The 9,985-nt window shown below is 35.6% G+C and overlaps 2 protein-coding genes across 2 annotated transcripts; both read right to left on the bottom strand.

The window, feature by feature from the left end:
* Positions 1-4,248: 4,248 nt before the first annotated feature.
* LOC113566762 lies at positions 4,249-4,874 on the bottom strand. Its single transcript, XM_026993797.1, has 2 exons — positions 4,586-4,874; positions 4,249-4,523 (listed from the first exon to the last, which is right to left on the bottom strand). Exons 1-2 carry the CDS (start codon positions 4,856-4,858, stop codon positions 4,302-4,304), a joined length of 495 nt encoding a protein of 164 aa, XP_026849598.1. The 5' UTR covers positions 4,859-4,874; the 3' UTR covers positions 4,249-4,301.
* A 4,302-nt stretch (positions 4,875-9,176) lies between these two features.
* On the bottom strand, positions 9,177-9,739 carry LOC113566760. Its single transcript, XM_026993795.1, has 2 exons — positions 9,452-9,739; positions 9,177-9,389 (listed from the first exon to the last, which is right to left on the bottom strand). Exons 1-2 carry the CDS (start codon positions 9,722-9,724, stop codon positions 9,177-9,179), a joined length of 486 nt encoding a protein of 161 aa, XP_026849596.1. The 5' UTR covers positions 9,725-9,739.
* Positions 9,740-9,985: the final 246 nt, after the last annotated feature.

The raw sequence follows: 9,985 nt of genomic DNA on the forward strand, positions 1-9,985 counted from the left end.
CATTCCAGCAGCAATAAATCGCTTGGTAGCTGGCATATCTAAGCGAGGAGCTTCGAGTGAGGTATTTAATTCCTTGCTTCTAGCCAGGATTTCCTTTGCGCGACCCAAATCATGTATTATACCATGCTGAAACCATAAATTCAATATCTTAAGTTATTAAATATACGTACTAAATATTATAACTTTACCTTAGACACATCTGAGCCCTGTAACTTTAAATACATCCAATATAATGTGGTGGTTAAGTATACCAAATAACTGTCCAATTCGATTTGTTCGTCTAAGTTCATATGTGGCGATCTGTGCGCTGAGAGAGCTTTTTTCAGGTCAGTCTCTAAAGCATCCAGGCTTAAATCAAAGCTTTCAACAGCTCCTTGAATTTTATTGTCTTTTTGTAGCTTTTCCTCCAGATGAAAGCCACGTCCCGCTTTTTTTATATTGTAATCTTTTGTTTTCGACATTTAAATCCTATGTAGTAAACTTCTATCTACAATATTAAAAGTAAACATTTTATAATTAGTCTATGACTAAAGTAGTTTTCAAAAATGCAGTAATACAACAAGCGGGAACATTGTGAGACGCGACAAGGGCCGCGGCTCTCCTTTTATTCTTAGTTATTTCATTGTTTCTCATTTGGGATCTGAGAAAGATAGCTTTATATATGGTTACACAAAAAACTATTGCATTTTGGCACTCTCCGCTTCCAATTTGTAAGCAATACAGTATGAATTTGATTCCCGCACAATGGTCCGCCGAGAAAAAACAGTGGAGAGAGTTTGCGAGAGTCCCGCAAAATGCTCGCAAACTAGCTTGTGCCCGAGCGTATGGCTATGCGTCGCAAAACTCTCGCAAACGAGCTCGCAAGCGAGTCAAAAAAAAAGCTGCAAGCCTTCATGTGCCTTCAGTCCGGCAATGCTCCTTCGGCTCTCTGTTCACGTCTCGACAGATTAGTGGTCGAGAAGTCATTCGTGTTTTTCTTTTTCTACATGTGTCCAGCATTAGAAACAAGTTTAAATAAAGCCTGCGTTCCTTGCGCTGGCATTTCAATTATTTTCGTCGAATTGTGCAGTACTAAGTTAAAAATCTCTACAATCTCTTACGAATTTAATAGAAACTTCTACCAATAGGTAAGTACGTTATTAATAAAAGAAATAAAATGTCTTACAAAAGAAAAAGCCGAACATATATCGGAGAGGCTCGACATGTGCAAAGAGCTACTGGAGATTTTGAGGTTAAATTGAATATTTCGGAACCCGAACTCCAACAAAATGCATTACTTTGCGATAGTAATAAATTTCCATTTACTGAACATTCCAGTTGAACTGACTTAATCGGTTAACTATGGCAGGCAATGCCTTGGTTAATATTTAAAAACTCTTTAACAGATTTCCTTACGAAATTTAATTATTTATCTTCGAATATAAGTTTAAATATTAATGTAGACGGTCTTCCGCTATGTAAAAGTTCTAGAATGCAAGCATGTCTCATTTTGATTAACGTCAATGGCACAAAGCCAGTTTTGGTAGCTGGAATATTTGCAGGTAATTTCTTTATTTGCAAGAATTTGTCTACGAGTAAGGAGAATTGATAAAGGAAGGGATGATGTTTCAAAATATGTGTTTCCGAATATCTATGAGAGCAATCATATGCGATGCGCCAGCCCGCGCTTTTATATTGGCTGTGAAATATCGTTCGGGTTTTTATTCCTGCAACTAATGCATTCAGAAAGGGGAAACTTTCCGTTTTCTTTGAAACGGGACTCCATAGCTTCCCTTAATAATAAACTTATGACTCTTAAAAAGTTTTTATCTAGGGAATTCAATAGAGAAGTTAGATCTCTAGATAATCTCGACCGATTTAAAGCCACTGAGTTTCGAACGTTTTTATTATATACTGGACCAATAGCATTAAAAGGCATTTTAGATACCGGCTTGTATAATCATTTTTTACTGCTAAGCTTAGCGATAAGACTTCTTCTACGCAAAGAATATTGTGTCACGCAAAATTCTCCTGCATCCAGCTTGCTGGATAATTTTGTAAGTCAAGTTCCGTCTTTCTATATGAACGCAATGCTCACTTTTAATTTTGATTGCTTAACACATTTAAGCAAACAAACCATTCAATATGGTTCTCTACAGACCATAAGCTCATATACGTTCGAAAACTTTCTGGGCCATCTTAAAAATATGGTGATAAATTCGAACTACTCATTGGAGAAATTTAACTGTACATTGTTGAACTCTAAACATTAAACATGAAATAAAAATAAAATTTGTCATAGCCAATTAGTAGTTGGTCTAGAAGCATACTTTACTTCTCCCATAAACTCTACCTATGTGGGCATTTTCTATTCAAAAGTACTATATTTCGACTCGACCACATCGCAACATGATATAGAAAAATATCAGAAAAAAAATTTCATTTTGAAGATTGTGGAAATCACATTTACTTTCCTTTAATTGAATAATTTTAGATTTTTAAAAGTGGCTTACCAATACGATTTTAATTTTGAGGAAATGGTAGCGGAAAATACTCAAATAACAGGTAACATTTTGAGTGACTTTCCTTCGGCTTTACCTTGCGCTTTCGTTTTAATATATTTTCAGACATATCTAATACGGCTCCAAATAATCGGTCCAATAATTATGGTAATGCATTGAAACATTTTCATGCTCAATAGACTTATTTGAAATAAGGGGGCGGAACTTATTTCGTTGCGTAGTGAAGTCGCATCAATAAAAGCTCGAGAGTGCGGAGAGCCTAACATGGTAAAATTGACAGTGCCACGTTCACCACTGGCCAGTCTAGAGGCAAGGCTTTTAAGAATTTGAAGATTATCTTAAAGAAGAGCACGCTTTCAAGAACTTGGTAAGGAATTGTTTACATTTTTTGAGTAAATATAAGCGATGATGTGGCGAAGTTTTTCTCCTGGCGTGGGACAGACTCCAAAAAGCATTTAAACAGAAGCTTGCGCTCGACGATCACGATTTTGACCACACAACACAAAATATTTTCAGTATGCTCAAGAGCGGAAGGCCAGATTAAATAATACATACATATATCTTCAATATTCAATATTAATATATTAAATTCATGTCATATTAAAAATTAAAAATATTTTTATTACGGAACAAAATAGGAACGGGCCTTTTACGATATCATTTATGAGCCTTTTGCGATATCGTTTGCGAGCCTTTTGCGAGTCGTTTTTGATATAAAATAATATCAAAACGAGGGGGAACGTTGTGAGTTGCTGCGACACGACAAAGAGTGCGTGCGAGAGAGACAGAAAATCAGTCTGACCGTGACGTCGGGCGCTGCGTATCCACTGCAAATTGATTTGTTCCTGTTGGCTATAAAAATGATCTGATCTGATCCAGATTCAGCAATCTGATAGATATGGTCATTATCTATGAATCTGCGTTTTTAGTTTTCTCGTATCCTCAATATTGTGGATACAATAGATTTTCGTCCTCTGTGGGGGCGGAAGGGGGTGGGGCGAAATTTTGAGATATACGTTTTATAGTGAGATCTAACAGAAGTGCGGATACCAAATTTTGTTACTCTTGCTTTAATAGTCTCTGAGATTTGTGGATGACCAAGATTTTCGTTGGCTAAACCGACCTTGAAACCTGTGTGTTAGAGAGAGACATGATTCTGGCTATAATAAAATTTTTATAAAAATGGTTCCCCACTTTAACTTTTGATTTAAATATTTGGCAAGACTGAAACCTTTCCAAATATAAACAATTGGCATTCATACTTTTAGAAAAATTCGAGCTATTCCATAAAAAAATAGCACGACACCGATGTACTTATTTTTTGGGCCAGAGGTGTATATACCATATATATTTACATTTAAAATTTTAATTTTATTTCGCTAGACTGGCTATTTTGCCTATTGTGACTATTAGCAAGCTATATGATTTACTGTCGTGTCGGTTTACTTAATGTCTACATTCAGAAAAATAATGAGTCTAGAAGGGACTGAGCAGAGTCACGGTCATGATCGTATTTGCACTGCTTACAGACACAAGTGTCAGAAAGAACGACACAGTAATATTCAGAGAAAAATTTTAATTTGTCTGTATTCAATATCGCTTTCAATATCCTTATAACAAATCAACACGAAAATAATATCATCATTTTCGTCACGAATAACGTATAATAAAGTAACTTTTAATTTATGTAAATTTTGGCCAATGTAAGAGTAAAAAAAAAAACCAGAACATATGTTCACACATGTTCGTATATAAACCCAAAATGTTCCATTTGTGCAGCCATTTATTTTGTATAAACAATTATTTGTCTATTTTACTATTGTCAACGTCCAAAAGACTCCTTTTGTATTGTTCTTCAGTGACCATAACGCCCCCCATGTCCACAAAACGTGTATGCATTCCAGCAGCAATAAATCGCTTGGTAGCTGGCATATCTAAGCGAGGAGCTTCGAGTGAGGTATTTAATTCCTTGCTTCTAGCCAGGATTTCCTTTGCGCGACCCAAATCATGTATTATACCATGCTGAAACCATAAATTCAATATCTTAAGTTATTAAATATACGTACTAAATATTATAACTTTACCTTAGACACATCTGAGCCCTGTAACTTTAAATACATCCAATATAATGTGGTGGTTAAGTATACCAAATAACTGTCCAATTCGATTTGTTCGTCTAAGGTCATATGTGGCGATCTGTGCGCTGAGAGAGCTATTTTCAGGTCAGTCTCTAAAGCATCCAGGCTTAAATCAAAGCTTTCAACAGCTCCTTGAATTTTATTGTCTTTTTGTAGCTTTTCCTCCAGATGAAAGCCACGTCCCGCTTTTTTTATATTGTAATCTTTTGTTTTCGACATTTAAATCCTATGTAGTAAACTTCTATCTACAATATTAAAAGTAAACATTTTATAATTAGTCTATGACTAAAGTAGTTTTCAAAAATGCAGTAATACAACAAGCGGGAACATTGTGAGACGCGACAAGGGCCGCGGCTCTCCTTTTATTCTTAGTTATTTCATTGTTTCTCATTTGGGATCTGAGAAAGATTGCTTTATATATGGTTACACAAAAAACTATTGCATTTTGGCACTTTCCGCTTCCAATTTGTAAGCAATACAGTATGAATTTGATTCCCGCACAATGGTCCGCCGAGAAAAAACAGTGGAGCGCAGTATATTTTTAAGCACATCAGATCCGTTTTCCTGTGATGACACAACATTGATTTTTTATACCAGATACTTTAAGAGTATATGGATATATAAGATTAGTGGTGGATGCGTGTAACACCAAAAACGAAGCGTTTCCGGCCTCATAAAGAATAAATATTTTTGATCATCATCAATAGCCAGGAAAAGAATCCAAAAACGAAGATTTGAACATTATATTTGAACGATGATATGCACTGACTGCATCTTTGAAGTGGCTATGCAGTTACTGCACCATTAAGTGGCCCGTGTGACACCAGTAGAAGGCTGTTACGCGCGGATCCCAGGCAAAGTGCAGTTCTCCTCTCCTCCCGCCCAAACGACCGAGGGGCGCTGCCCCTGTTAGACTAATATGAGAGCAAAATTAGTACTTAACTTACTAAGAGAACTACTCAGAAAACAAACAAACGTGCCTTTTGCGAGAGTCCCGCAAAATGCTCGCAAACTAGCTTGTGTACGAGCGTATGGCTATGCGTCGCAAAACTCTCGCAAACGAGCTCGCAAGCGAGTCAAAAATAAAAGCAGCAAGCCTTCATGTGCCTTCAGTCCGGCAATGCTCCTTAGATTAGTGGTCGAGAAGTCATTCGTATTTTTCTTTTTCTACATGTTTCCAGCATTAGAAACAAGTTCAAATAAAGCCTGGGTTCCTTGCGCTGGCATTTCAATTATTTTCGTCGAATTGTGCAGTACTAAGTTAAAAATCTCTACAATCTCTTACGAATTTAATAGAAACTTCTACCATAGGTAAGTACGTTATTAATAAAAGAAATAAAATGTCTTACAAAAGAAAAAGCCGAACATATATCGGAGAGGCTCGACATGTGCAAAGAGCTACTGGCGATTTTGAGGTTAAATTGAATATTTCGGAACCCGAACTCCAACAAAATGCATTACTTTGCGATAGTAATAAATTTCCATTTACTGAACATTCCAGTTGAACTGACTTAATCGGTTAACTCGGTGGCTGTCTGCAAATAATGTCAGCACTATGGCAGGCAATGCCTTGGTTAATATTTAAAAACTCTTTAACAGATTTCCTTACGAAATTTAATTATTTATCTTCGAATATAAGTTTAAATATTAATGTAGACGGTCTTCCGCTATGTAAAAGTTCTAGAATGCAAGCATGTCTCATTTTGATTAACGTCAATGGCACAAAGCCAGTTTTGGTAGCTGGAATATTTGCAGGTAATTTCTTTATTTGCAAGAATTTGTCTACGAGTAAGGAGAATTGATAAAGGAAGGGATGATGTTTCAAAATATGTGTTTCCGAATATCTATGAGAGCAATCATATGCGATGCGCCAGCCCGCGCTTTTATATTGGCTGTGAAATATCGTTCGGGTTTTTATTCCTGCAACTAATGCATTCAGAAAGGGAAACTTTCCGTTTTCTTTGAAACGGGACTCCATAGCTTCCCTTAATAATAAACTTATGACTCTTAAAAAGTTTTTATCTAGGGAATTCAATAGAGAAGTTAGATCTCTAGATAATCTCGACCGATTTAAAGCCACTGAGTTTCGAACGTTTTTATTATATACTGGACCAATAGCATTAAAAGGCATTTTAGATACCGGCTTGTATAATCATTTTTTACTGCTAAGCTTAGCGATAAGACTTCTTCTACGCAAAGAATATTGTGTCACGCAAAATTCTCCTGCATCCAGCTTGCTGGATAATTTTGTAAGTCAAGTTCCGTCTTTCTATATGAACGCAATGCTCACTTTTAATTTTGATTGCTTAACACATTTAAGCAAACAAACCATTCAATATGGTTCTCTACAGACCATAAGCTCATATACGTTCGAAAACTTTCTGGGCCATCTTAAAATATGGTGATAAATTCGAACTACTCATTGGAGAAATTTAACTGTACATTGTTGAACTCTAAACATTAAACATGAAATAAAAAATAAAATTTGTCATAGCCAACTAGTAGTTGGTCTAGAAGCATACTTTACTTCTCCCATAAACTCTACCTATGTGGGCATTTTCTATTCAAAAGTACTATATTTCGACTCGACATGATATAGAAAAATATCAGAAAAAACATTTCATTTTGAAGATTGTGGAAATCACATTTACTTTCCTTTAATTGAATAATTTTAGATTTTTAAAAGTGGCTTACCAATACGATTTTAATTTTGAGGAAATGGTAGCGGAAAATACTCAAATAACAGGTAACATTTTGAGTGACTTTCCTTCGGCTTTACCTTGCGCTTTCGTTTTAATATATTTTCAGACATATCTAATACGGCTCCAAATAATCGGTCCAATAATTATGGTAATGCATTGAAACATTTTCATGCTCAATAGACTTATTTAAAATAAGGGGGCGGAACTTATTTCGTTGCGTAGTGAAGTCGCATCAATAAAAGCTCGAGAGTGCGGAGAGCCCAACATGGTAAAATTGACAGTGCCACGTTCACCACTGGCCAGTCTAGAGGCTAGGCTTTTAAGAATTTGAAGATTATCTTAAAGAAGAGCACGCTTTCAAGAACTTGGTAAGGAATTGTTTACATTTTTTGAGTAAATATAAGCGATGATGTGGCGAAGTTTTTCTCCTGGCGTGGGACAGACTCCAAAAAGCATTTAAACAGAAGCTTGCGCTCGACGATCACGATTTTGACCACACAACACAAAAATATTTTCAGTATGCTCAAGAGCGGAAGGCCAGATTAAATAATACATACATATATCTTCAATATTCAATATTAATATATTAAATTCATGTCATATTAAAAATTAAAAATATTTTTTATTACGGAACAAAATAGGAACGGGCCTTTTACGATATCATTTATGAGCCTTTTGCGATATCGTTTGCGAGCCTTTTGCGAGTCGTTTTTGATATAAAATAATATCAAAACGAGGGGGAACGTTGTGAGTTGCTGCGACGACAAAGAGTGCGTGCGAGAGAGACAGAAAATCAGTCTGACCGTGACGTCGGGCGCTGCGTATCCACTGCAAATTGATTTGCTCCTGTTGGCTATAAAAATGATCTGATCTGATCCAGATTCAGCAATCTGATAGATATGGTCATTATCTATGAATCTGCGTTTTTAGTTTTCTCGTATCCTCAATATTGTGGATACAATAGATTTTCGTCCTCTGTGGGGGCGGAAGGGGGTGGGGCGAAATTTTGAGATATACGTTTTATAGTGAGATCTAACAGAAGTGCGGATACCAAATTTTGTTACTCTTGCTTTAATAGTCTCTGAGATTTGTGGATGACCAAGATTTTCGTTGGCTAAACCGACCATGAAACCTGTGTGTTAGAGAGAGACAGAGCGAGAAAGAATGAAATTGTTTTCTTGATTCTGGCTATAATAAAATTTTTATAAAAATGGTTCCCCACTTTAATTTTTGATTTAAATATTTGGCAAGACTGAAACCTTTCCAAATATAAACAATTGGCATTCATACTTTTAGAAAAATTCGAGCTATTCCATAAAAAAATAGCACGACACCGATGTACTTATTTTTTGGGCCAGAGGTGTATATACCATATATATTTACATTTTAAAATTTTAATTTTATTTCGCTAGACTGGCTATTTTGCCTATTGTGACTATTAGCAAGCTATATGATTTACTGTCGTGTCGGTTTACTTAATGTCTACATTCAGAAAAATAATGAGTCTAGAAGGGACTGAGCAGAGTCACGGTCATGATCGTATTTGCACTGCTTACAGACACAAGTGTCAGAAAGAACGACACAGTAATATTCAGAGAAAAATTTTAATTTGTCTGTATTCAATATCGCTTTCAATATCCTTATAACAAATCAACACGAAAATAATATCATCATTTTCGTCACGAATAACGTATAATAAAGTAACTTTTAATTTATGTAAATTTTGGCCAATGTAAGAGTAAAAAAAAAACCAGAACATATGTTCACACATGTTCGTATATAAACCCAAAATGTTCCATTTGTGCAGCCATTTATTTGTATAAACAATTATTTGTCTATTTTACTATTGTCAACGTCCAAAAGACTCCTTTTGTATTGTTCTTCAGTGACCATAACGCCCCCATGTCCACAAAACGTGTATGCATTCCAGCAGCAATAAATCGCTTGGTAGCTGGCATATCTAAGCGAGGAGCTTCGAGTGAGGTATTTAATTCCTTGCTTCTAGCCAGGATTTCCTTTGCGCGACCCAAATCATGTATTATACCATGCTGAAACCATAAATTCAATATCTTAAGTTATTAAATATACGTACTAAATATTATAACTTTACCTTAGACACATCTGAGCCCTGTAACTTTAAATACATCCAATATAATGTGGTGGTTAAGTATACCAAATAACTGTCCAATTCGATTTGTTCGTCTAAGGTCATATGTGGCGATCTGTGCGCTGAGAGAGCTATTTTCAGGTCAGTCTCTAAAGCATCCAGGCTTAAATCAAAGCTTTCAACAGCTCCTTGAATTTTATTGTCTTTTTGTAGCTTTTCCTCCAGATGAAAGCCACGTCCCGCTTTTTTTATATTGTAATCTTTTGTTTTCGACATTTAAATCCTATGTAGTAAACTTCTATCTACAATATTAAAAGTAAACATTTTATAATTAGTCTATGACTAAAGTAGTTTCAAAATGCAGTAATACAACAAGCGGGAACATTGTGAGACGCGACAAGGGCCGCGGCTCTCCTTTTATTCTTAGTTATTTCATTGTTTCTCATTTGGGATCTGAGAAAGATAGCTTTATATATGGTTACACAAAAAACTATTGCATTTTGGCACTCTCCGCTTCCAATTTGTAAGCAATACAGT

Source organism: Drosophila persimilis, unplaced genomic scaffold, assembly GCF_003286085.1.
Source record: "Drosophila persimilis strain 14011-0111.01,24,50 unplaced genomic scaffold, DperRS2 tig00000895-arrow-arrow-pilon, whole genome shotgun sequence".
In the NCBI taxonomy this organism is placed as follows: Eukaryota; Metazoa; Arthropoda; class Insecta; order Diptera; family Drosophilidae; genus Drosophila; species Drosophila persimilis.

Coding starts and splice junctions, on each gene's coding strand:
- LOC113566762 (XM_026993797.1), bottom strand. CDS start 4,858: ATGTCGAAAACAAAAGATTACAATATAAAAAAAGCGGGACGTGGCTTT. Junction 4,524..4,585: donor AGGGCTCAGATGTGTCTAAG/GTAAAGTTATAA, acceptor TTATGGTTTCAG/CATGGTATAATACATGATTT.
- LOC113566760 (XM_026993795.1), bottom strand. CDS start 9,724: ATGTCGAAAACAAAAGATTACAATATAAAAAAAGCGGGACGTGGCTTT. Junction 9,390..9,451: donor AGGGCTCAGATGTGTCTAAG/GTAAAGTTATAA, acceptor TTATGGTTTCAG/CATGGTATAATACATGATTT.